This window comes from Sardina pilchardus, chromosome 22 (assembly GCF_963854185.1).
Source record: "Sardina pilchardus chromosome 22, fSarPil1.1, whole genome shotgun sequence".
Lineage (NCBI taxonomy): Eukaryota > Metazoa > Chordata > Actinopteri > Clupeiformes > Clupeidae > Sardina > Sardina pilchardus.
In genome coordinates, this window is record NC_085015.1 from 22,069,389 (window position 1) to 22,096,313 (window position 26,925).

Here is a 26,925-nt window from a genome sequence, read left to right on the forward strand (position 1 = left end):
GAAAGAGAATAATAGCAGTGAGCGTCGGTGTGTTGGCGCAGTGGCTCCCCTGTTGGGATGGATATGGAGCTGATACCGAAGCAACAGACTGGGTTTTTTGAAGTGAGCCCAGGCCGGTGCACACACACACACACACACACACACACACACACACACACACACACACACACACACAGGATTCCGCCTCGGGAGTGCTCCGCTCACACAAGTTTATTTGTGGAGGTGGCAGCTGCGTCTCTTAGCAACTGCGGCTTCCAAGGACAAGTAATGGAGTCGCATTCTATGTAACGTGTGTGTGTATCTGTCTATCTGTGTGTGTGTGTGTGTGTGTGTGTGTGTGTGTGTGTGTGTGTGTGTGTGTTTGCGATAGCTGGGCATGCAGCCCTACAAATATAAACAAACAGGAAGGCAGCTCAGAGGCCAGGAGCTGTGCTGGCAACGGCGGCGAGAGACAGTCGTGTGCCCCTCAGCTCTGCAGAACAAACGTTTCAAAAATAGCGCTTTATCTAAACACATGGAATTAGCCCGACGCTAGGAGGAACCCACACACACACACCAGCACGTCGAACATCAGTCAATTAGAGACACGGATGAACCCGAGCGACGCAGAGTAGACGACGACGACCGCTGTTATTTTCATTCAGCGGCGTCGCCTGGCGTTTTTGTTTTCAACCGCCTCTCTCTCTCTCTCTCTCTCTCTCTCTCTCTCTCTCTCTCCCGCGCCGGTCGGCACAACGGAGGCTCATAATTATTGCCGACGCAACGGGTTTCCGTCTGCCGACATATCCTTGTTTCACATCCCCGATTACATCAGCGACCACAGGACTTTTTTCGTAGCGTAGGTCTGGTTCTTTTTCGACCTCAATGCATATTTCATGTGTGAGTCCCACCCCCCCTCCACACCCCCCCCCCCCTCCTTCCCAGGCCCTGTAGTTTTCCTGGAAGCCCCAGCTGACTGTCGCAAGGGCCCGGTGGAGTGTGGGGTATGTCTGAGAACATCTGGAGTCCTCAGCGAGCAGCACTGTGTTATTTTTATGGCCAAGGGAATTTATGATTAGAATTAAACGTGTGCGAGAGGCTGTGGGTGTGTGTGTGTGTATATTTGTGATGGAAAGGAAAGCGGTGTGTGTGTTTGTCTGCATGAGAGAGAGAGGGGGGGGAGAGGAGGAGGGAGGGAGAGCGAGAGAGCGAGAAATGGAAAGAGAGGCTGTGTGTGTGTGTGTGTGTGTGTGTGTGTGTGTGTGTGTGTGTGTGTGTGTGTGTGTGTGTGTGTGTGTGTGTGTGTGTGTGTGTGTGTGTGTGTGTGTGTGTGTGTGTGTGTGTGTGTGTGTGTGTGTGTGCGTATGCGTATGAGTGTGAGTGTGTGTGTGTAAGAGATAGAAAGAGATAAATGGAGAGAGATGATGTTTGTGTGTGTGTGAGCGTGTGTCTGGGGGGCGGGCTCCAGATTTCCCTTTGAAAGCTGAACTGCACGGCGCCCCTGGAGATGGAGGAAATGGGCACCGGTGCTGCCCATCCTCAGGGAGGCAGAAGCCCACCGAGCGCTGGACGCTGCAGGACAGGACAGGACAGGACAGGCAGGGGGGAGGAGGGGAGCGGACGAGAGAGCAGGGAGCCTGGCAGTAGAGTTGGCCCAGCACTGGAGCCCTCTCTTCCAACACACACAAGCACACATGCGTGCACACAAGCACAAACCCCCACAGATGCGCACTCTCACACACACACACACACACACACACACACACACACACACACATACACACACACACACACACACACGCACATACACACGCACATACGCACATGCTTGGATAGATGGCTAGACTTTCCTTCAGCACTGTGGACTTGCTCCACCCAAACAGAAACAAATCATGCTGCAGAGCATAATTAATGTCAGAAGTTAATTAGGCCCGTGATTGTAGGCTGTCTCTTTCTCTCTCATTTGCCGTGAAAAGGATCGCCTGGACGGTAATCACACGGTGTTCATTATTGTTATTTGCGTTGTGATGTGGTCCGACATTCAGAGCAGATCATTATTACGACTCTACCGGAACCCAAGCTGACTCAGTCCAAATACCTCTTGGCTGTCTTGATCGATCTGCTGGTGTGTCTCCAGCTCTCTTTGTTTTTTTATGCACTTCTGTGCTTCTTTCTCTCTCACTTTCCAACAGTGACTGTCATTGGATTCCAATTTGAACAGTCAAGGTTTAACAGGGTAGATTGACCATTTTGGAATGAAAATCAGCTTGATTTTTTGAAAAATACAACAGTTCTTCTAAGATCACAGATTTAAGCTACTCTGAAAAAAAAAATTAGTTTCATATGATCAACACTCAAGGTCCGGATTAAGAGCTTTTCAATTTTAAGTGCTCCATCATGGTGAGCGATGCATGTGGTTGAATGGAATTCAATCAAGGCAATCCATCATTTCACCATTCCGAGTCTTGTTATGATTCCATGGCGAAAGCAGTATTTGCGCACCCACGTTTCCAAATGTTAAGCCTCACCGCAATGATGTAAACTCGAGATAATTATACGTTTGGAAAACACTGGGTCCGTTGTGCACGAGGTGGTTATGATTATTGGTTGACATTTCTTTGTAAGTGCATAACTGTGTCAATTGTGCTGTTGATGTCTCCTGGCACTTTAAACTGCCTGTTGCGCTGCATTGATAGAGCTATAACTGCACCGTCGCCCACAAAACCAGTAGCAGAAACATCTAATAAAAGAGTGTATGAGAATACCAGACGTTTGACTTCCTGCTTGGCTGAGAAGCGTACAGTTTTCAGCAGTCTCGCCCACTTTACAGTAAATCTGGTTAGCCATTCTCTCAGCGTTAATATTAAGTTACCGCTCAGTGCTTGATTGACCATGCCTAATGCGCTGGAATCGGTGGAATTGAAGCAGAAAGTTTATCCCCAGTCTAGCGAAAAGACGCGAGGCCAAACACACACGGTCAGGTGCCTGAAAAAGTGTTTGAATGAAAGTGAATACCCAGGTGTCCCTTGCCTTGCCCCTGACCTCTCTCACCCCTCCTCTCCATCTCCCCCCCCCCCTCCCAGGGATCCACGTGGAGGATTGCGCCTGGACCGACCTGCTGCTGCCCCTCTCCTGCCTGCTGGTGGTGGCCAGGGCGGACCCCGCTGACCCCTCGGTGAGGAGATGGAGGTCCGGGGGGACTCTGCCATGCTGGGCCTGCTGGCGTCCAGCCCGCAGAGCGAGGCGGTGACCCACGAGCTGGAGGAGTTGACCCTGCAGCCCAACCACAGCCTGCCTCCCCTCAACGAGCGCAAGAACGGTAAGCACCACTTCCACGTTTCCCCTCCTGGGCTTTTTTCAGCTGAAGTAACCTTTCAGGTTTTGTTTCCGTCCGCTTCACTTCATACACAAGAGTGTTTGGCAGCACCAACCCTCCTGGCATCAGTAGGTCTGGGAATTGGCACCAATTCCTTGATTTGATTGTATTCCGATTCACACGCTAGTAAGTTCAATTAAATTAAATGAGTTTCCGATTCAATATAGATTAGAATTAGTCTCAACATACAGTATTGCAGCTTTCCATAGTTGCAGAGATGTTTAAAGATATCTAAAGTAGGTTGACCCCCCACCGCCCCTTGCAAATTGAATGAATGTTTATATTTCTGGAAATTTGGAGCTATTGGGCGCTTGCCATTTGTAAAAATGAAAAGCTCGACAAATGCTTAGCAAACTCTGATAAGTCTACACCCATGTATATAAAAAAATGCTGAGAATTAGGACTGAAAGTCAAGAGGTCTGAAAAAAACATTTGATCTGATCACCCAAGGAAGGGAACACACATTTGCAAAAGAGTTAGTAGAAATAAATTGCAAAACCTCTTGAAAAATGGTAATAGCCATTACCGTATACCATTTTTATATTTGAGGCACACATGGTAACAATTACTGGAAAAAATGAAGTTAAATGAGAGAGTGGTAATAACTATCTGTAATGTTACTAATGTTTAACCATTTTGGAAATTAACCTTGGAAATGGGGAAGAAATGCATAGTTGCCTGAAAGTTTGATCCAGAACGGTTTCAGATCGAGATCAAATAAGACAAATTTAAAAATTCCAGCATTTAAGCTATTTTTGCGGCCCACACAGGCACAGCATGTTCCGCTTGCTAGGCATGCACGAGGCCTCAGTGCAAGGCTGAGTCCCGAGTCCCTGCGCCCCATTTTTCTCATGTTTGCTTCTCTTATCCGCAACATCAACGTTTTTGGTGCCGTGACACGCCTCATTTGATCGAGTCATTTTTGTAGCGAGGGACTGTCATTTTTCTCTCTCTCCGATCGCTGTACCTGCGCTGGCGTACTCTGGCCGGGGTCCATTTAACACAAAAGCTGTGCGCATCGCCCCACTCTGCCCTGCACACACACACACACACACACACTCCCTCGCAGCTCTTGCGCTGACTCAGCAGTTCCTTTGTTGTCTTCTGTCCTCCTTGCTTCCTCATGTGGCCGGCTGGGTGGATGATGTATGTGTCTCATCGAGTCTGATGTAAGGCCAATATTGGTGTTGTGTGTTGAGAGGATGAATGAGACAGTGGGGGACACTCAGCGTTGGGTTACACCCATTGTCCGTGCGAACCCCGGTGACTTTTATCTGGAGATGACATCTGTAAAGGATTTGGGTTGCAGCGGAAAAGTGCAGAAAGGCTTCTGCAGGTCTTTTTCTTCGCCCGCTGCTGAAAGAGAAGCACATTGTCTCTCCAGATAGTGTTGTGCACACTGAGCTTCCCCACCTGGAGCGTACTGTTTCATCTTCTGTTTGGGTTGCTGTTGTTTGTGCTTCATATTTGCAGTGTTGTATAAGCAGAGGCTTCATTAGCCCGAGGTAGCAGAATGTGCTGCTAGCGTGTGTGCTAACCATTAGTCAGGCACTGGCCGTGTTTTTGGCAGCGGAGCTTACTTCACTGTGACCGATGACTTTACCCACAGATGGGCCGAGATTTCGCTTTAAAGGCTTGATTTGGAACGGCCAGCCTTTGCCAGTTGTTAATCATCGACCCGAATGGTATTTTTTAAACGGTTAACTCTTTGGCCGCTTTTTCCTGTCGGGAGCACAAGCAGCGGTTATTAGCCAGATGTGCCCGAGACGAGTTGTTGTTGCAACACTCCCATTGGCGCGAGGGGGGGTGCCTGAGATGTGAAGTTTCCAATCACTGATATGCTGGCGAATGGGCGGAGACACGAGGCTAAGAGGCAGGGACCAGTGTGTCAGTGACTTTGGAGATCTCACAGATCTCGGCCTCAGATTGTTATCCATTCCTGTTTGGGCTGTTTTTCCCACTCTAATTTTCCCTCCTTCCTCTCACCCCTCAACCCCCCACCCCCCACCCCTCGTCCACCCAAACTCCCCAAGCCGACCCGACCCGACCCCTCCACCTCCCACCGTTTCCCCGGCAAGTCCAACATGTAGTCTTGGGGAGGAGCTCCACGTGAGCCTCTTAAGTTCCCACCACGGTGCCAGAGCCGGGCCTCTCTCCCCAGGGCTGCTGTCTGGAGCTCTGAGTGACATGTGAAGGGTCAAGGGGCCCCGGGAGCCTGGGGAGCCCAGCCGAGGCTCCCAGAGGGGGGGACTCGGGGGTGGGGGATGTTTTGGGGGGGGTGCGGGGTGGACCGACCGACAGACAGACCGAGCCGAGTTGGCAATGGCCCACTATGCCCGGCACGCCGACATGCGAAATCCCACGGATCTGCGAAAAATCAACAGGCCAGCAGTCCCAGAGAGACAGCGACTCACTGAATGACTCAGAATACTTAGTTTCTAGCTGACAGAGAGAGGGGAGAGGTGGGGGGCATGGCTTGATTTTTAATCTCATAAATAATCCATGTTAAAAGAGCCATTACCATGGTCCAGAATGTCAGCCAAGACATTATACATGTGTCATGAATACTTTTCTGAGGCGAATGAATTTCTTATCTTTGCGTACGTGGTGTTTTGATTTTGTCGTTTATGCTAAAAGGCAGGCTTTCACAGACCATGTGATTCAATTTCTGTTTAATTTCAACAAACTTTGCGTATCAGGGGGCAGATTTTGTGAGGGCCTGAAAATGGTTGTGATTATATCGTAATATTTTCCTTTTAGTCAGACTGTTTATTTGTATCCATTTCACAGTGTGTCTGCAGAATCCTTGTTTTGGTCTGCTGTCTATTCGGGGAGTATTTTCAATCTCTTTTTGGTCTATTGAGATGCTGAGAGAGAACAGAACATTGAGAGAGTGAGAGAAAGTTTATTGACCGGAACGAAAGCCTGATGGAGCTAGAAAGTGCTAAAGAAAGAGGCGGTAATTGGACGGTAATTGGATGAATGTCCAGTGTAGACCTGTGACCTGTGTCTGGTCGCTAGCGTGGGACTATCTGCTGTATGATGTACGATGTGGTCGCTCAACCATAACCATCGGCTGTGGTGAAGAAGACATCTTGTTCCTCAACTGTGCCACCTCAATGATCGTAGCGTAGTGGTATCACAACACGGCTCAGTCACTATACAGCCTGCTACAGCTAAGCTCGGAATCGTACTTCTGATCCAATCAACACCGCCGCTCGTCTTGCCAAGAGAGCACGGTTAGAAACAACATAGTGCTGCTTCTCACGCTATTCGGGGACTATGAAGAGTATTTTTAGATCACTATACACCAGATGCTTGGTGATGTCAGTCTCCACTGCAGCGTTGCCTTTGGGCCCCTCCAATGGTTGCTCTATATTCGGGGCCCCCCCAAAACGCCTCGCAGCAGCAGACATGTGGTTTTATTAGGGCTCCACAGGGGAAACGGGTGCCAAACATAACAATAGTTTTTTGAGTGTTCATCATCGGACGGTATGAGAAAGGAAACATGGGTGCGGTGGAATTTCAGCTTGAGAAAACAACAACAACAGTTTTAATGAGAAGGTCCACATTTTAAATTTAATACCGTTCAGTAAGTCACGACTTATTAATTTGTAAGTGGCCATTAATTCCCGACGTGCCCAGCCATGTTCCACGTGATTACTCTTAAGGCCCCACGTTGTGTCTCAAAGCAGCGTCAATCATGTTGTGACCTCACACCTCAGAAGCTGTGAAGGTCAGGCGAGTGGGAGCCTTTTAAACCTTGATGATGACATCAAACGTATATTTATGAGAAAAAAAAATATTTTCACACAAACATTTACATACTTCGCATTCTTCGCCTAGGTGGTCTCCAGATGTTACAGCTGCTCTGAACAAACACTGTTCAGGATCCAACAGTGGTAGTAGGATATGTCCTAATCACTTAATTATGTCCATCTTTTAATGACTTAAACCTTCATTTGATGGTTATATACTAGCAGTAGGATATGTCCTAATCACTTAATCATGATCCTTTTTTTAAAGACTTAAACCTTCACTTGATGGTTATATATTCATTTCCTCACAGTAGGATAGGTCCTAATCACTAAACCGTGGCCCTTTTTTAATGACTTAAACCTTCATTTGATGGTTCTATATTCATTTCTTGGCAATAGGAAGTGCCACCACTTCCTCAGCTTCTCTGGTTGGTGACCTTGACTTTGAGTGACGTATCTGCATTCTAGTTAGTCCATGGCGAAGTGACAGCGTTGCAAAATATGTGGTAGCTGCTGGGGGGTCAGCGTTGGGAGGTGTTGCGACAGCAGGGTGAGGTGAGGATGACGCACCGGGCCTGCAGTGTGGCCGCGCTGATTCCCCTGACCTCAGCACGGGGTCACTGAGGCCGAGACTGATTCACCCAGGAGGTCAGCGGTGCTACCTCCCGCAGACGGGCAGCTCACAGACCCCCACCCAGACATATATACACACACACGCCCACACGCACACATAAAGTCCCCCCACTATCTGACTCTCTCTCTCTGTCTCTTTCCCTGTCTCTCTTTCTCTCTCTGTTTGTCTCTCTCTCTCTCTCTCTCTCTCTCTCTCTCTCTCTCTCGCTCATGAACACACATATACTCATGCACTCGCACTTACTTACTCATACTCAATCCGCACAGACATGCTCTCAGTCTATCACCGGCCCACTCACACATTCACACACACACACACACACACACACACTCACACACTCCCACACTCACACACTCACACACTCACACACTCACACACTCACACACTCACACACGGGTAAAGATACACAGACGCAGTTTAACCCGTCCGACAGGGGCAGCGGGCGGCACGGGGTCACCGTGTCAACCGGCTGGAAACTTGTCCACCCTCTCCCCAGCGGCACGCTCAGCCGCCCCCACACACACGGCCGCCGCTGCCCGCTCTCGCGCTTCTCTACTGCGCTTGTGTGGCCGTCACGTGGTCAGTCGGTTGTTTTGAGTGGCCGGGGGATTTCTGTGGAACTGGGTGAGATGTTCATCGGACCAGATCAGTTATGAGTGGTTTACGTTCTGTCATGACGTAGCTGTCGTCAGTGGAATTATACAGTCTTTACTTTACATTTCCCAGACTTGGCTAAACCTAAACATTTGCTTTGCTGTTATGCTGTCATGCCACCAAGGGGGGGGTTCCATTATTTTTCCATTGTTTTGTGAGACCTCTTTTGAATGACCTCAACCCAAATGTAAGAAAAGGATTTTGATAAAAATCTTTAATTAAATCGAATCTCCCAGGAGTACAAATGTCTCTCAGGGAGAAGACATCGAAGATCACTTTTAAGATTACTGTTATTCGTTTTGTTGAACTGGCTGTGTAAACTAGTCGTCATGAGCAAGGCTTGTTTTGCTTGTGGTGTGGTGTGCTATGTATGCGCTGTGCTTGGGGAGGTAAGGGTTAACACAGCGGTGCCGCGTGTGTGTGTGTGTGTGTGTGTGTGTGTGTGTGTGTGTGTGTGTGAGTGTGTGAATACTCCCTGCCTTCCTCTCCTCCTACTAGAGGAAAGTACTCACAACTTTGTTAGCAAGCTCTCCCAGAGAGAAACAGAGTGTGTGAGAGAGAGTGAAACCGAGAGAGAGAGAGAGAGAGAAGGAGAGAAAGAGAAAGAAAAAAGAAAGGAGCATGAAGGAGGCAGTGATTTAGTGAAGGCACAGCGAGGAGCGAGCCGCGTCCAGGCCCTTTTTTCCCCCTGGCTCTTCTTCTCCGTGCGGCTGTGTGGTGGCAGTACTGTGTGGAGGCTGAGCAGCAGCATCATCCCAGCCCAGCAGGACTCGGTCCAGGGACCAGCATGGCCTGTCTAGGAGTGGAGGCGCGTCCGATTTGCAGAGCCGCTTGTCCATCAGGTGCCGGTCACTCTCGTCTTTGTTATTGCCGCTATTGACCGCTGAGTGCTGTAGTGGAACTGTGATGCGATTTACAGTTTGTGATTTTTTTTTTGTTTTTTCTTGATGGACTGATGTTTAAATGGGAGAAAGTATGGAGACTATTTGTCACAATTTGTCACACTCTTTGTCACAAGTGTATGAGTTTATTTTGACTTGTTGAAGTTAACACTATAGATTTTACTTATTAGTGATAACATTTGAGAGCTGAAAGCAGATGCAAATCTATTTGTGTGGTGTGTGTGTGGGGGGGTTGTGTGTGTGTGTGTGTGTGTGTGTGTGTGTGTGTGTGTGTGTGTGTGTGTGTTTTGTGAGCACGTGTCTGTGTGTGTGTCTTCAGGCGTTCTGAAATGCCAGTGGTATTCCGCTGTGATACCAGTAAATCCTCCTCAGCCTTCCTATTGTTGTGCATCTGCTCAGGCGTTTTTGTCTGAAAACCGTACAGTTTTCTCACTCAATGATTAGCCTAACCGTAAGGAAACGTCGTCCACAGCAGACCAAACAGGAAACGGCTGGTGATTGTTCCCATCCTTCTTAGTGTGTGTGTGTGTATGTGTGTGTATTGGGGGGAGGGTGACGACTCGCCAGAAGTTCAACCACAGCTTAGATGAGTCAGCCTAGGCCGAGAATCAGCAGATTCACCCTGGAGGTGGGGGGACCACCCCAACGACATGATAATGCAACCAGCCAGACAGTGTTATCTGAGAGCTCAGTCATCTTCAGTTAAATATCCAATGTGGTGAGATGGGAGATTGTCTCCTGTCTTCCTCTCTTCAGCAAGCAAGAGGAAGGCCCTGGAAGGTCTTGGAGGTCTGTGTTTGTTTTTTCCGAAATATTTGAAGTATTTCATATGAAATATTCCAAACCATTCCAGAGTGTAGTGTTGTGGTTGAACCATAGCATGTGGTTTTGAGAAGGATGAGATGTTGTGAAGTAAGTTCAGATGTTCCTTTGACATTTTTCCGTCAAAATACTGCTACTCTTGATTGGCTTGGATTTAGTGAAGTGATTTAGGTGCGTAGTCAGAGACGCAGATGCCTGGCAGTCAGCTTCCTTTTTTGGCGTGCGATATATTTTTGGTTATTTGCCTTTTTTTCGCACTTAATAGGTCTGTCAGCAGCCGAACAAACCATAATTATCTTTGCAGAAGTTGGCAGAGTTGGCAGTCTGCGCCTGGGTCCAAAAACATCACGGCAGATATGAATTCTCACTGTCACACCGCTCTCCGACAGCCAGCCTAATCTTGGCTCATCCATTTCGCGACCAAGGAGATTGGACTTTCCCTGTGTGGGCTCTGTGTTGACAGAGACGGCTACCAGCGGCACTTGAGGACACATCTTAACTGCAACCTTTTTTAACTTGAACAAAAAAACCCCCACATCTTCCGGCACGAATATGTAACATTTTAACCGGCCTCTGGGTTACGAACGGCTGCTTTTCGCGTCCAGCTGGAGCCGATTGAGTGGGCAGTTCAGTGACCTTCGAGAGTGGCCTTGCGCTCTGAAACGGGAGTTCCTCATGGCTTTGTGGCCTTCTCCTGCTCCCCTGCCCATTTAATCCTCTGACCCTTGGCTGACGTCATCCGCTCCGAGGCGGACAGAGAGGCCCGCGAGGAGACGGACAGTGGTTTTGGCCGCTTCCAGCCACATTCGCTGCTCTCTCACATGGAGGTTGTTTAAACATTTTCAGTAGCAGTTACGCAGTCCATCAGGGGAAATGTTCCCAAGGAGACATTTTTACTCAAGCTGAGGGAGCTATTCGTGGAGCACTTATCTGCATTTTGGAAACCAGCGCAACAAAAAAAACCCCATACTTTTTGATACATGCTGTCCAGTGCAGGCCATTAAATCTAATTAGACAGAAACATGGATTACCTCATACTGGTAAAACGCTGGCAGAAACCTCCCATGGCCTGGCATTTAAAACGCTATATGAAATGGACCTTCTACTGTGATACTAAGGTGGGGTAATGTTGAGTTAGTAACAAGAAGTGAGAGTCAATCACTTCTATGGGCGACAGGAATAATTGTGTTTGTTCAATTGGGTGTTATGCAATGTGGCCTTGCCAGAGAGGAAGTGTGGGGGGTTTCACGAGTGAGTCCAGCCTGAGTGTGTGTGTGTGTGTGTGTGTGTGTGTGTGTGTGTGTGTGTGTGTGTGTGTTTGTGTATGTGTATGTGTGCACATTTGTCTGTTCATGAGTGTGGAGATCATTGAGCAATTGTTTTTACACTGAGGAAGCTCATCCCAGTCTCTGTCTTCCTTCCCACCCTCCCTTTCTCTTTCTCTCTCTATCCCCCTCCCTTTCCGTCTCTCTCTCTCTTTCTCTCTCTCTCTCTCTCTCTCTCTCTCTCTCTCTCTCTCTCTCTCTCTCTCTCTCTCTCTCTCTCCAGTGCTCCAGTTGAGGCTCCAGCAGAGACGCACGCGCGAGCAGCTCGTAGACCAGGGCATCATGCCACGTGAGTACCAGCGGTGCCCCCTCTGCCAGCGCACGCAGTGCCGTGCAGCTCCAGCCCCACTCCATTTCATCCCAGTTATGCTTCATGCTAAAGACATTAGCCCTTATTTGGACGCACACTCTCTCTCTCTCTCTCTCTCTCTCTCTCTCTCTCTCTCTCTCTCTCTCTCTCTCTCTCTCTCTCTCTCCACTCTACACAAACACTGTTATTTTCTATGAGGGAATATAAAATACCTCCTTCGTCTCATCCGCTGAGGTAACTCTGAGTTAAACCAACTGAACGTTTTGTGATACTATTAGACTAATGCGTAGCCATTACAATATTAGACTGACCGTTTTTGTTTTGTTTATGTCCCTGTGTGTTTACAAATAGTGTTGGCTGGAATGCCTTTGACACCCCACAGGTGGGGAATAAGTGCGCCCGAGTCGTTACCTTGTGCTCGTAAACATGGTCTGTGGCATTAGCGCGCCAGTGGCCAAATTGAAATTAACCAGAGCTGGCCAAAAGGGTGTCGCAACAAACCCGAGTTTTCAGAAAGTATGCAACTAAAGCCACTCTGCAGTGTGATTGCCAGCCCAAGCAAGCAAGAGTGTGTGTGAGTTTGAGTGAGTGTGTGAGTGTGTACGTGTGTTTGTGTGCATGTGAGTGCATGTGCACTTGTGAGTATGTGTGCATGTGTATGTGTGTGGGAGGGGAGTGTTTGCTTTTGAGTGCATGCACATGCTTGTGTGTGAGCGTGTGTGTGAGCGTGTGTGTGTGTGTGAGTGTGTGTTGCTTGCGAAGGTGCGTACGCGCTGCTGGCAGCTTTGTGAGTGTCTGGCGTGATGGATAGGTGCGGAGTGGGCAGGAGATTGCTCACATCTGTCTTCATTATGAAGTGGAAACTGAGCCCGCGGAGAGATTGCGCAGATAGAGCTTTAGTCACTCAGGGAGCAGCCTCGCACACACGTCACCGTAGTAACAGTAGCCCCTCTCTAGTCCTGTTGGACTAATCCCAGAATTACCCTCTCTCCACGACGCCCCGGCCTGTCTGTCTGTCTGTGTGTGTGTGTGTGTGTGTGTGTGTGACGACTTCTGTTTTTATGTGTGGAATGCATATCTGTGTATGTGTGTGTGTGAGGGAGGTGGAGAGCGAGAGACTCAAGTGTGTCAAACTCCGAAATTTATCTCTCCTCGCAGCCCTGAAGAGCCCGGCAGCGTTCCACGAGCAGATCCGGAGCCTGGAGCGCGCCAGGGTAAGAGCCAGCCGTTCCCCCGGCCCCATCCCCAGCACCTCTCCCTCCCGCCGGGCCTCCATCAGCCGCATATCCCCCCCTAAACCCCGGTAGATCACCGAGAGATCCAGGGGCTTGGGCCTGTAATGTGACGCATATGGATCATCGTGATGGAGGACGGCGGCGCTGTGAATGTGTTTATGATTAGGCCTCAGGGCTTTCATGTGCGTCTGCGTAAGGGTCCTCTCAGGGCCTCTTCGGCCCCTCTGCTGCGGCCCTTTTCTCAATGGATTATCTGTTGAATGGAGCGTCATGGGTTTAGTACGGGGCTGATCTCGTGTGTGTGTGTGTGTATGTGTTTAGCCCTCTTTCGCTTATCACGTAATTTGCCAGGCTTTCATGTCTCTTTGAAGGCGCGAGACCCCCCCCCTCTTCTTCGACCCTTTTTGAATGGTGTATTTGTTGAATGAAGAGGTATAGTCCTTTGAAGTGTGTGCGTGTGTGTGTGTGTGTGTGTGGGTGGGTGTTTGTGTGTGTGTGTGGGTGTTTGTGTGTGTGACCATTCACCCCTGACTAACACATCTCCTCCCGCAGACGGAAAATTTCCTGAAGCACAAGATCCGTAGTCGGCCCGAGAGGTCAGAGCTGGTCCGCATGCACATCCTGCAAGGTGAGCTTCTCCTCTCCTCTCTTCTTCTCTCTTCTCTTCTCCTCTCCTCTCCTCTCCTCTCCTCTCTTCTTCTCTCTTCTCTTCTCCTCTCTTCTTCTCTCTTCTCTTCTCCTCTCCTCTCCTCTCCTCTCCTCTCCTCTCCTCTCTTCTCCTCTCTTCTTCTCTCTTCTCTTCTCCTCTCCTCTCCTCTCCTTTCATCTCCTCCTCTCTCCTTTCCTCTCCTCTCCTCTCTTCTCCTTTCATCTCCTCTCCTCTCTTTTCCTCTCTTCTCCTCTCTTCTCTTCTCCTCTCCTTTCATCTCCTCCTCTCCTCTCCTCTCTTCTCCTTTCATCTCCTCATCTTTCCTTTCCTCTCCTCTCCTCTCCTCCTCTCTTCTCTCCTCTCCTTTCCTATCTCCTTTCCTCTCCTCTCTCCTCTCCCCTCTTCCTCTCTCTCCTTTCCTCTCCTCTCTCCTTTCCTTTCCCTTCTTCTCTGCTACTCTCCTCTATTCTCCTCTCTTCTCTCTCTTCTCATCTCTCCCCTCCTCTCCTCTCCTCTCCTCTCCTCTCCTCTACTCTCTTGTCTCCTCTCCTCTCCTCTCCATTCTTCTCTCTCTCCTCTCCTCTCCTCTCCTCCACTCTCCTCTCCTCTCTCTCTCCTCTCTCCTCCTGTTTGCTCTCCTCAGGGAACCCCAGCCCCTCTAGTTCAGGCAAATGGAGACTGATGTATCTGTTCCCGAAAGACCAATAAATAACCACATAGCTTTACCAGAAAGCCAACAGTTATTAATTCTGTAGCTGCCCCGTGTTTTGTTATGTCTCGTTTGATTAATGTTGATCCTAATGCCTGGAAAGGCAACCAAATATTTACTGAATTACGCCTCTCATTAAGAGGCTTTAGTCCAGTTTTCAGACGCCCTGTTACTTCCCTCGTGTGTGAAGTGAAGCGAAGAGAAGATTGTTGTTGTGCTCGCTGATTGGTTCCCCCCTCACTCACACACACTCTCACACACGCACACGCTCTTTCAGAGACGCTCGCGGAGCCCTCGCTGCAGGCCACGCAGCTGAAGCTGAAGCGGGCGCGACTGGCTGATGACCTGAACGAGAAGCTGGCCCAGCGGCCCGGCCCTATGGAGCTGGTGGAGAAGAACATCCTGCCCGTGGACTCCAGCCTCAAAGAGGCCATCATCGGTAAACACCATACCTCACGCACTCACATACGCATACACATACACATACACATACAGATGCACATACGCATACACATACACATGCTATGCACATACACATACACATACGCATACACATACACACACACAGATGCACATGCACATGCACATGCACATGCACATGCACATGCACATGCACATGCACAGACACACACACACACACACACATACACATGCATACACACACACACAGAGAGATACTCACAGAGACACATCCACACATAGCCTACATAATCATATAGTGATTGCAGCCGATCATTTGGCCAAGGGAGAGAGTGAGCTTGTCTCTATGGGGTAATAAACCTCCATCTTGCCCCCCACCGTCCACACCCTACTGTCCCCCACTTCAGCAAGCACAAAGCACAAAGCTCGTGTCCGACCACGGGGCACATAGTCAACATGGCGGCATAGGGACATAGTGACAACACTTTGTCACAGGAGCCCCTTCAGATAGGAAAAAAAAAAGAGACATCAATCTGCAGGTTTGAAGAGAAATATGTGGCCTGCCTACACGTGCTGTGGGCTTTGGCCTTCAGGTGCGGCGCAGCCTTTGTCACCGGCCTGATAAGAGCAGTATTGATGGCACTCTGCCGCAGCTCTGGGACAGGAGGAATGCAGTCAGATAGATCAGAGCAGAGCAGACCGAGGGGCCTGTCAGTCCAATGAGAAAATGTGTTCTCGGTGTCAGTATAAAAGATGGGCCTCTACTAGGATGAGTCATTAATACGTTTCAGACACTCACAGAGACACGTGCGTGCACATACACACATGCACACACACACACACACACACACATACACACACACACACATACATAACAAACTCACATGCAAGCTCTTACCTCTCCACCACCCACACACACAGATGATACACACACACACACACACACAACACACAGACACACACATACACACATACTGTACTGTACATGCTGTGTATTCTTTTGTAGCTAACCCACCTAACCTGCTACTGTCCAGAAACATCCAGTGACAGTCTCCCCACCATCGTTCCTCCAGATGGGCAGATGCCGTACCCAACGACGCTGGAGTTCGAGGAGGACAGCAGCGACGCGCTCTCGCCGGAACAGCCGGCCAGCCAGGAGTCGCAGTGCTCTGCCCCGTCTCCTGCAGACGTCAGGCTGCCAGAGACACCCTCTCCTGTAGCCACAGTACGGGTACAGACAACCACCCCCACCCCCACCACCGCCTCCACCCGCCTGAACACACCACAGCTCTCCAGTTCAGAGTCAGAGCACTTGGATTGTACCACAGTCACACAGTCACACACACACACACACAGTCACACTCACAGCACAGCACGAGCACCACAGCCCAGACAATGGCACAGTCAAGCTCAGCTCAGACACTCAACCACAACCAGACAAGTGTGGTGGGGTGCACTGCACCATATGTGCACTGTGCACATTAGAACAGATAAATCACACACAGACACACACACACACACACAGACACACACACACACACACACACACACACTCACAGACACACGCACACACGCACACACACACTCACAGACACACACACACACACACACACACACACACACACACACACACACACACACACACACACACACACACACACACACACACACACACACACATACACACACACACACACTGCCTGACTGTACGGTGTCCCATTCCACAAAAGAGTGGAATCCTTGATATGATAATGAGGTGCACCTGGGGGGAGATGACTCATTGCGTTCAGCAGCACATCTGAAGACTGGCTTCCCTCTGAAGTGCCGAGTCATGAAATCCTCCCCTTTCCTTTTTTCTTCCTCCTCGGCTTTTTTCTCATCTGCTTCTGTTTTGTCGACAGCCGAGTCCCCCGGTCCCCCCAGCGGCCGTGTCCGACTTCTTCAAGCCCTTCGCCAGCAGCCCGCCGCACCCCCCGGTCGCCCCCGCCGTCCCTCCGACGCCCACCACCCCCGCCCCGACCAAGCCCGCGCCCACGCTGGTGAAGGTGAGACCGCCGCCTCGTCGCCACGTGAAGAACAAAACCTCCCGCCGAGCGCCATCTGGGCACAATAACAAAAAAAACAAATGCTGTTGTTGTGAGCGTCCCTTCAACCACAAGTGACTCATTCTCCGATCCTCTCTGTCCTTCTGTCTCCCTCGTTCATCTTCCTCTCTCTCTGTCTCCCCATTCATCTGCTCTGCCCTTTTCACTCGCTCTCCCCCACTCCCTCTCTCCGTCTCTCTCACTCTCTCTGTCTTTCTTCTTCCCCCTCCATCTCTCTTTCTTGCTCCTCTCCTCTCCTCCTGTCTCCCCATTCATCTTCCTCTGTCTGCCCTTTTCACTCTCTCTCCCCCACTCCATTTCTCTCCCCCTCTCCTTCTCTATCTCTATCTCTATTTCTATCTCTCTCTCTGTCTCTCTCTTCTTCCCTCACCATCTCTCTCCCTTCCATCTGTCCTCTCCTCCTCTCCTCCTCCTCCCCTCTCTCTCTCTTCCTCCCTCTCCATCTCTCTCCCTTGCTTCTCTCCTCTCCTCCTCTCCTCCTCCCCTCTCCTCCTCTCCTCCTCCCCTCTCCTCCTCTCCCCTCTCCTCCCCTCTCCTCCCCTCTCCTCTCCTCTCCACAGCAAAGCCAGCCCAAGCTGCCGGGGGACAAGAGCCGCAGCAAGAAGAGCAAGGAGGCCAAGCCGCGCGTCAAGAAGCTCAAGTACCACCAGTACATCCCGCCGGACCAGAAGCAGGAGCTGCACGAGGCGCCCATGGACTCGTCCTACGCCCGGCTGCTCCAGCAGCAGCAGCTCTTCCTGCAGCTGCAGATCCTCAGCCAGCAGCAGCAGCACTACAACTACCAGGCCATCCTGCCCGCGCCGCTCAAGTACGTCGCCGCCACACACACACACACACACACACACACATACACAGACACCGCCACCGCCGCCGCTCGGGCCCCCGGGACTTTTTACGCCCAAAAAAAAGAGACTTTGATGATTTCTGCGCGTTAGCTGTTTAAGTGCCATCAGATAGATGCGTTTGAAGTGTGAGCGTGCTAATTGATTTGGAAGAGAACGGTGATAATGAAAGTAATTAATCCTTCTGCACAGCTTGGGTTGCTGAAGCAATAAGCCCCGGGGGGGAGGGGTGGGGTTCAGTGGTCTTAGAACAGCTAAAGGGTGTTGTTAGGCACAATGTTTACTACACATATCTGGCAATGTTTTATCAAATGTAGACACGTGCAGCAACAAAAAAATCTATATTTGGTCATTCATAAATGATCATTCGCCAAAAAATATATTTATTCCAGCGGAATAGTTGCCAAGCAACGCAGAGGTGCAGCAATATGCATAGAAATTTAGATCGCAGTGTGGTTAAATGTGAAGGGTTGCAGAGTTACAGTGGCTTTGAACACCATTCAGCCAATCAGAATCAAGAACTGGAGCTATCCATTTTAGCATTCTGTTTTTGCTTGCTACTGTGAGTACCGTTGAGCAAATATTTTAGGTTGGTGAATTGTTATTGCTGAATAAAGAAGGGGCTTTATGATGTCTTTTGATTCAAGTTTACTACAGCAAAGCACATCATAGCCACATATCAGTGTGATTCAAAGACCCACAAAACGTAAGCTTTCTGTAAAGTATGTATGAGTTGTGTGAATATGGAGAACAGGAATGATGCTCTCGAAAAGACCATGTCCCCCGTTTGACCACATGCAATCCATCTGAAAGGCGACGACTGCCAAAGTGCACTAGGCCCTTAAATATAGAACAGCAGGAACCACATCCATAGGAACTGATGACTAAGCACGGGCCCGCAAAGGAGACTGTGCATAATTGATATGCTGATGTCTAAGGTCTGGCCCCGGTTCCTCCGTGGAGATCGGTCTGCTTGGGAGTCGCATCTGACCTCAGGCTCAGGAGAAGGCACCCACAGCATATCTAATGGCCTGCCGGTGGCTTACCATGTTGGGCCATTTTGGCCCACGTTTGTCACCAGATGTATAAAGGTTATGCATGTTTATCAGGCGGCAAAATGGCCTGAAACGCTAATGTTGTTTTTTCCAATTGCCCAACGGGACAATTACCGAGTTTCCAATAACAAGTCCGGTCGGGCAATATCAATTAATTGACGGATGCGGGGGAGGGTCCACCTTCCTGTTCCGCTGGTTGTACGCAGGCGGCACATGTGGTGGATTTATTTGGACTCCAGTTCTGGTTCTGCCTGAGCATTGTTTGAGCGTTTAAAGCGTTTGTTTATTGAATGAGAGAGGGACAAAGAGAGAGAGGGAGGGAGGGAGAGAGGCAGAACAGAACAGTGAGCGGAAGAGTTGTTTCCTCCGGTGCTTAATAATAACCCCCCCCCCCCCTCTTTCTCTCTCCTCCTCCTCTCTCTCTCTCCATCACTCCTTCCTTCCCTTTATGCCTTTTTCTTCATCTCTCCTTCCTTCCTTGTTCCTGCCATCACTCTGCACTTCACTCTACCCCCCCACCTCTCCTCTCTCAATCTGTCTCCTTTTTCTATCTCTCTTTCCATCTCCATTTCCTTCTTTGCTCCCTCGTCTTCACTCTACCCTCCTGACTTTACTTCCTCTCTTTCTCTCTCTCTCTCTCTCTCTCTCTTCTCTCACCCCCTCTTCCTGCTTTTCTTTCTCTAAATGTTTCCCTCCATCTCTCTCTCTTTCTCTCTCTCTGTCTCTCTGTCTCTTTCTCTCTCTCTCTCTCTCTCTCTCTCTCTCTCTCTCTCTCTCTCTTTGTCTGTCTGTCCGTCCACAGGCCTGTAGTGGATGGTCAGCCTGGCAGCGCGGCGGTGGCTCTGAACAGCACCAGCAGTCTGCCCGCCTCCATCGTGGTGTCGCTGCCCGCGGCTGCTCCTGCCACGCCCACGGCCGCCCCCGCCAAACCCAACAGCAACACCAGCAACCGCAAGGTGGGCACGCTACCTGCCAACCTGGAGGAGATGAAGGTGAGCAGCGCATTTCGAGTGCACGTTGCATCTGGAAGCTAGCAAAGTAATGAGTGACTATTCTAGCCCAGAAACAAAATAATGATGATGAATCTGACCAATTATCTCTCTAGTGGCTGGTAGAGGTTCACATTTTAAGAAGTTAATTTCCTATCCTGCATCTGAAGTCTCTGAGGGAAGTTGTTTACACACACAAACTTACATACCGGAGCTTGTGTGTGTCTCCTGAGGACACACTTCATTTGTTTCACCTTCTTTGGTTTTGTTTTTGTTCTCTGTCTAGTCCTTTCAAAAGACTCGTCGATTTCAGAACACTTTTAGCAGAAGCCATGTCTTGGCCCCTATTTCAGTGTCTAGCGGTGTGAAGTAGGCCCCTATTTCAGTGTCTAGCGGTGTGAAGTAGGCCCCTATTTCAGTGTCTAGCGGTGTGAAGTAGGCCCCTATTTCAATGTCTAGCGGTGTGAAGTAGGCCCCTATTTCCAGTGTCTAGCGGTGGGAAGTGGGGCCCTATGTGTATCGGTGGGATGTGTGTAACAGGGTTGTGTTTGTGCTGTCAGGTGGCTGAGCTGAAGATGGAGCTGAAGCTGCGTGGCCTCCCCGTCTCCGGCACCAAGACGGACCTCATCGAGCGGCTCAAGCCGTACCAGGACGGCCCCGCGCCCCCTACCCCCGCCAGCGCCGGTGCCACCCTCGCCGCCAGCACGCCCATGGAGGTCTCCATGGCCGCGTTGTCTCCGGGCCAGCACGCCCCGACGGAGAGCATGGCCTCCACGCCGCCCGTCTCGCCCATGCCCACCGACCCCGGCAGGGACGACCCCGCGGGGGGCCCGGAGGGCCAGACGGGGGGGACGGTCAACGGTCCGGCGCGGGTGCCGGAGGAGCGCGACCGGCAGCTGCACGAGAAGGAGCGGCAGATCGAGGATCTCCTGCGCAAGCTGGAGCACGAGCAGCGGCTGGTGGAGGCGCTCAAGATGCAGCTGGAGGTGGAGAAGAGGAGCGGCGTCAGCCCCAGCCAGGTGGAGCCTCCTCCGCCGCCCCCGCCTCCCCTGCCGCCTCCTCCTCCCTCTCTCTCCCTGAGCGCCTCCGACGCCAGCCCCCGCGGCCCCGTTCCCGTTCCCCTGTTCGCCGCCCTGTCCCCGGTAAAGACTGAGCACCACGCGCCGGCCAACTGCACGCTGGGCGGTCAGGGCTCCCCGCGCCTGGTCAAGCTGGAGGACGCTCACGCCGCCCAGGTCAACAGCATCTCCCCAGCGCCCCAGGTCCAGGTCCAGGTCCAGCCCCAGCAGCTGCCCCAGTTCGTCATCAGCCACCAGGGCATGCAGCAGGTGCTGACCCAGCCGCAGGCCGCCCTCATTGCCGCCCAGCACGCCGGCACGCCCATCGTGCTGCCCGTCTCGCTGCCCAACAACGCGGGCACCATCCAGCTGCCCACCGTCACCAGTGTCAAACTGCAGGTACCAACACAGCACTCAATCTCTCACAGCAGGGATGCATTTCCCAAAACCATAGTTGCTAACTAAGTTAACTAAGTTAGCAACTTTGTTGGTTGCAAGTGTAATTTCCCCCATTGCCAACCAACTAAGTTGCTAACAGGTTAGCAACTATGGTTTTGGGAAATGCAGCCCAGCACAGTAGATTTATGGAGCGTGTTCAAAATGACATTTCCCACGCCTGACGCTACAATAATCTTGATGCGTGTTGGAGCCGTGAACTGGCCCACCGAATGTTTGTGCTTAGGATCTGACTCGCGGTATTAATAAATTCACCGATAGATTTTGCCAGGCTGTTAAATCAGCTCGACTTTGGTTAGACTTTAGGCTTGGTGCTTTACCTGTCACCTAAATCAAGGCCCTCTATTTCAAACGATGACCTCAGCACGGCATTACGACAGCACAAAATGGCAGCCGTGGCTGTGTGAAGTCCCGGCCCTTTCCTCGAGAACGGAAGACATTTCCTGTAGCGGTTACAGTCTCGCTCTGGCACACCTAGCCATTTGGCTGGGGAATATTTAGATAGGGCGTGTTCGTGTCGAGCTGCAGCAGATGGGAGGAAGTGTTGGTGTTCCCTCAGGAAGCTGTTGGGAACTCCTAAACGGTTCAGAATGGATTGGGTCGATGAGACATGGGCTTGTTGGCCACTCTAATTCCTAATGGATGAACAGCCTCGTTAGTTTCTTTGGACTGAAGTAGGTGTGCTGTTAGTACGTGCAGTGTTTTACTGTAAGTGGTGCACAACGAGATGAATTGGTCTCCTGTGAAGAGACACAGAAAGACTCTTTAATGCCAATTTGCGAATTTCAATGAAGTCACTCGTGCCACTAAGAATCATTTGAAGTGCACGTCTGTTTGAAGTTGTGCCACTTCAAAAGCAGCCATGATATGACATGAAAGCGCTGTCAGAAGAGATTTATTTGACCACATCAGTCAACTTCAGTGTTGCTGTGTCTCCCTCCCTCCCTCCGTCCCTCCCGCAGCCGATCCTCCAGGCGACGGTGTCCCCCCAGACCCCCGGCCTGATCCAGGCCACCGTGCCCCAGCTCCAGCCCCCCAAGGCAGAGAGCCCCTCGGCCCTCCAGCCCGGGCCGCTCTCCAACCACAACCACTTAGTACAGGTCAGTCCGTTCGCTCAACACTCACCATCGATCCAACAGCTCGAAATCAATCACACCGGCCACATAAATAAGTTTCTCAGACCTGTCTCGTTCGTTTTGGTTGTTGTTGCGAAGGGAACATAAATCCTGCTCGGCCTCACTTCTGTAGTCAGATGTTTATTTTAATATTATTGTTTTTCTTTTCGACTTTATTGGGAGACCCGATAAATCTGTCCTGCCTTGTTTCAAATCTGAAGGTCAGAGCTGCACAATGCCGTCAGAAGTCTGTCCAGCTCATATTTTTCAGCAAGATAAGCCCGTGACATGTTTTTCCATATACACACACATACACACACTCGATCACTCGTCCACACTCGAGCAGGAGTGATTGAAGAAGGCTGGATATCGGGTGTCCTCGAGGAATCCGAGTAACACGCGTAGATCATTGTCTGGGAGGCCGATCAAAGCCAGGCCCAGCGAGAGCCTTATCAGGTGACTCGGGGATTGACTTGTCGGGCCTGTGGTCATTCGAGGCCATCCATCGTGGAAGTGTTCTGGTCTCACCTCGGCGCCCTTACTGTCCCTCAGACACAAAAACAATACGTTCAATTGGATTAACAGCCCGCGAGCCTCGTTTGTGTCACTGGACACATCGGCCAGTTTAATAGCACGCCTCCGACGGACGCTTCCGTCGGCTTCAGAAGCCTCGTTCTTGCGTATTTTGTAGCTCTGTCTCTGCCGCCGTGTGTCGGCCACGGTGGAGGTGCCACAGCTCCAGGCTAGCGGGCAGGTGGGGCGTCCGTCTCGCAGGGCAGGTGAGGGGGGAGGAGGAGGGCCGAGGAGGCTCCAGGTGTCTGGTCTGGTCTGGTGCGGTGGCGGGGCCCGAGGAGCCTGGCGCCCGGCCGAGGAAGGGAGCTGGCTGCAGGCCCACGGGAACCCAAGCTGGGGGGGGGAGGAGGAGGAGGAGGAGGAGGAGGAGGAGGAAGAGGGGGGAGAGTGGTGAGAGCGATAGCACTCTCGCTGAAAGATGGCAGCCCCGAGCTCTGGAGCCGCGCCAGCGAGCCAGCGAGCCAGCGCTACCCAGCACGGCCTCACCTGACCTGGGCCGTACTCACATTCACACTTATGCCCACACACACACACACACACACACACACACACACACACACTGCACACTTGCCCGCACACACACACACACACACACACACACACACACTGCACACTTGCCCGCACACATGCACACACACAAACACACACACACACACACACACACTGCACACTTGCCCGCACACACGCACACACACACAGACACACATTTGGCCACACACACACACACACACACACTTGCCCGCACACACACACACACACACTGCACACTTGCCCGCACACACACACACACACACACACACACTGCACACTTGCCCGCACACACGCGCACGCGCGCACACACACACACACACACACACACACACACACACACACAGACACACACACACACTTGCCTGTTGCCTGCACACACATACTCACCCACACACACACACTGGCCCACACACACTCACTCACACATGCTCAAACACACACACACACACACACACACACACATACACAGGCAGGGGGGAGATGGAGTGACTTACAGGATTAACCTGAGTAGCTCTGCTCGTTAAGGAGGCTCCCTGGTGGTTAGAGAAATGGCTGACTCATGCGCCACAGGATTAGACTGGGATGCTGGGATCGGGGTGGGAGGAGGGTGAGGTACTGGTTTTGGTCCATGTTGGAATGGGTTGAGTTGCTCTACACAGCTTTTGGTTGAGACTTTGTGTGATGTTTTCTTTTAAGGCCTGGGTTTATTTTGGTTTGGTATGTGTTGTTTTTTGGGCCTGGTTTAGGTTTGTTTGTTTATTTTCAAGCTTTGCATATTTGGTGAAGTGCTCATGACCCCCTGCATGTTCTCCCATCCAGACACTGCCTGTGTGCACCACTGCTGGCTTCCAGCACTGCCTCACTGAGAGCCGGGTAGGCCCCGAGGGACCCCAGTGTTTCCTGAGCACCTCCCCAGACAACAGGCTGTCTCCCCGGGGCTCTCCTGGACACAACGTCTCCAACGGCCCTCTGAGCAAGGTACCACCACTATAATATCTCCGTCTGGATCCATTAGACTTTTCAAGAATTTTTGTTCAACTCCATATTTTGTCTGCTGTAGACTATAGATTGTATGGTATGGTGTTGCTGGTATGCGGTCTGTTGTATGGTTGTTGTGTGTATGTTGTACAGTATGGTATGTTGTGTTGTACTTATACATTGTAGTGTGTGTGTGTGTGTGTGTGTCTCTGTCTCTGTCTGTCTGTCTGTCTGTTTGTCTGTCTGTCTGTGTGTCTGTGTGTCTGTGTGTGTGTGTGTGTGTGTGTGTGTCTGTGTGTCTGTGTGTCTGTGTGTCTGTGTGTCTGTGTGTCTGTGTCTGCGTGTGTGTGTCTGTGTGTTGTGTTGTTGCATTGCGTTGTTGCATTGCGTTGTGCTGTACTATAATGGCTCCTCTCTGTGTCCAGTCCCCAGTCCAGCCCCAGCCCACCTTCATCCTGCAGCCCACCACCTTCGCCAGCATCCCCAAGAGCAAAGAGCCGCCGGCCTACGAGGACGCCGTCAAACAGAGCCGCAGCATGCAGAACGCTGCTCTCGCACAGGTACAGTACACACACCTGCACTCACACACACACACACACACACACTGATGCAGTGACACCAACACAAGTAACCACTAGCAGTGTGCGCATTTCAAAGGTGTAAGGAAACCAAGCCACAACACTTTTTCTCACTCGGAGTAGGAATGAACTTCTTGCGTTCTTGTCTGTGTGACAGTAGTTCATCTGAATAGCGATGACTTCAACCGTGAAACAGCTCAGTGCTTTAAAGTAAATTGCATCATTGTCATGCAGAGTATACAAAAATATCTCAAAGGTCATACCGCAAGGGAGTTCTTTGTTTAATTCAAAACCACAACTTCATGTAGTATGTAGAGACCGTCTGGACTGTTTACTTGGTGACGGTTCCACTTCCTCATGGTGACCGCACGCACAGCTTCCATTTTACTCATCTGTAAAAGACACAATGTACTCGGTGTGTGCTCATGGTGCTTTAAACTCTCATCCCTCTGCTGTTGTTAGCGATTAGCACCACCCTGAGGAGTCATACAGTAGTGACACCCTCTGATGTTCAAACTGTGCCAGGGTTAATGTGGACAAATCCATTTAAACGATATCTATCTATCTATCTATCTATCTGTTTATTTATTGATACTTGAAGGCAGTATGCATTCTTCATTTCCCCCAAGATAAATTCTAACAGTATATTTTGAGTTTGTTTAGTCTTTTCTATTTGTGCTTGTGATAAACACGCGTCTCACAGTGCTGAGTACGTTTCAATTGTGTTAAACAATAAAAGTGCCGAGTGCTCTCAAGTGCCCCAGACGACGGCGCGTCTCTTGCAGACGGCAGCAGCTCGCTACCTCACTCAGACCCGCCGCACTCAGCCGTGCTATTCTTGTGCCCCAGGTTCCCACGGCAACCAGCCAGCAAATGGACGACCTGTTCGACATCCTGATCGAGAGCGGAGGTAAGAGCCTGCGTGAGATGAGATGAGATGGGAGCGCATTGTGGTCAGACAGACAGACAGACAGACAGACAGACACACAAGCAGACCCCCCCCCACATCTGGTTAGGCTGTCAGCACTCTCTTGCTTCTCCCTGAGGAGCCATGAAGAGCGTCAGGGATCAGTCAAGAGACTGAGGGCAGGACCAAAGATTACCGGTCCTCTCTGGCAGGACTGATTAGAGATCAGCGCTCAAAGGGATGTAATGAAGGCAGACAGTGCTCTTCTGGATGTCCTTTTACATTACATTACATTACATTATATTACATTACACTTCTTTAACCAAAGCGACTTACAACATGGTAAGCGTTTTAAGCTTTTATAGCAATTCTTACAACAATTTTAGGAACATTTAAAAGATAGAGTGCAGTAAGAGTGAAGAAAATAGAAGGTAATAAAAATAGTGAAATTAAAAAAGGTGGAGTGCAGTAGGAATTCATCAATGTCCTACCCACAATTTACAAGTAGCTTGACTTGATCACCTCCCAGTCCAGCACTGCTTCTCAGGCTGCTAGACAATAGTATCCAAATGGGAATATCACAGTTAAAGGTTTTAGAGAGAGTGTGAGATTCCAGACCTTAGTATGATGCACATGCTCTTTCGTCTTAACCCTCTTGCTTTTGGAGGGCACAAGTCACATTCCTGTGAGGATATTTAAATGATGCAGTAGCTGTGTTTCTGCAACAATTCATCATAAGCTGGAATCTCCATGCATTACCATCCGCTGTGTTCTGACAATGAAAACATTGAACCTTCTCCTAATCAAGGGAAGAGTTCTTATCAGCTGTGAGATCAAAACACAACGTTGTCAGGAATGTAATGGTAGTCAGGCAAATGGCACAATGCAAATAAGCTAAATAAATTACATTTATTCAAATGGAGAGTAGAGGACCTCCTTGTAATAAGCTGCACTGTTATCTGCAT

At 50.4% G+C, this 26,925-nt stretch overlaps 1 protein-coding gene across 6 annotated transcripts in view; it reads left to right on the forward strand.

Moving 5' to 3' along the window:
* mrtfba (myocardin related transcription factor Ba) overlaps nucleotides 1-26,925 on the forward strand; it is a 40,506-nt gene that overhangs the window by 7,847 nt on the left and 5,734 nt on the right. The window contains exons 3-16 of one of the 6 annotated variants that reach the window (XM_062526647.1): nucleotides 3,063-3,298; nucleotides 11,674-11,739; nucleotides 12,919-12,974; nucleotides 13,548-13,623; nucleotides 14,631-14,792; nucleotides 15,808-16,004; nucleotides 16,675-16,818; nucleotides 17,439-17,686; nucleotides 19,578-19,767; nucleotides 20,325-21,221; nucleotides 22,241-22,378; nucleotides 24,317-24,475; nucleotides 24,901-25,035; nucleotides 25,903-25,963. In XM_062526647.1, the coding sequence (XP_062382631.1) occupies nucleotides 3,163-3,298; nucleotides 11,674-11,739; nucleotides 12,919-12,974; nucleotides 13,548-13,623; nucleotides 14,631-14,792; nucleotides 15,808-16,004; nucleotides 16,675-16,818; nucleotides 17,439-17,686; nucleotides 19,578-19,767; nucleotides 20,325-21,221; nucleotides 22,241-22,378; nucleotides 24,317-24,475; nucleotides 24,901-25,035; nucleotides 25,903-25,963 (2,665 nt within the window). In that variant the 5' untranslated portion in view covers nucleotides 3,063-3,162. Of the gene's footprint in view, nucleotides 1-3,062; nucleotides 3,299-8,960; nucleotides 9,244-9,873; nucleotides 10,093-11,673; nucleotides 11,740-12,918; nucleotides 12,975-13,547; nucleotides 13,624-14,630; nucleotides 14,793-15,807; nucleotides 16,005-16,674; nucleotides 16,819-17,438; nucleotides 17,687-19,577; nucleotides 19,768-20,324; nucleotides 21,222-22,240; nucleotides 22,379-24,316; nucleotides 24,476-24,900; nucleotides 25,036-25,902; nucleotides 25,964-26,925 lie in introns of those variants that run through there. The other 5 variants (XM_062526649.1, XM_062526650.1, XM_062526651.1 and 2 more) reach the window with 5 other exon arrangements.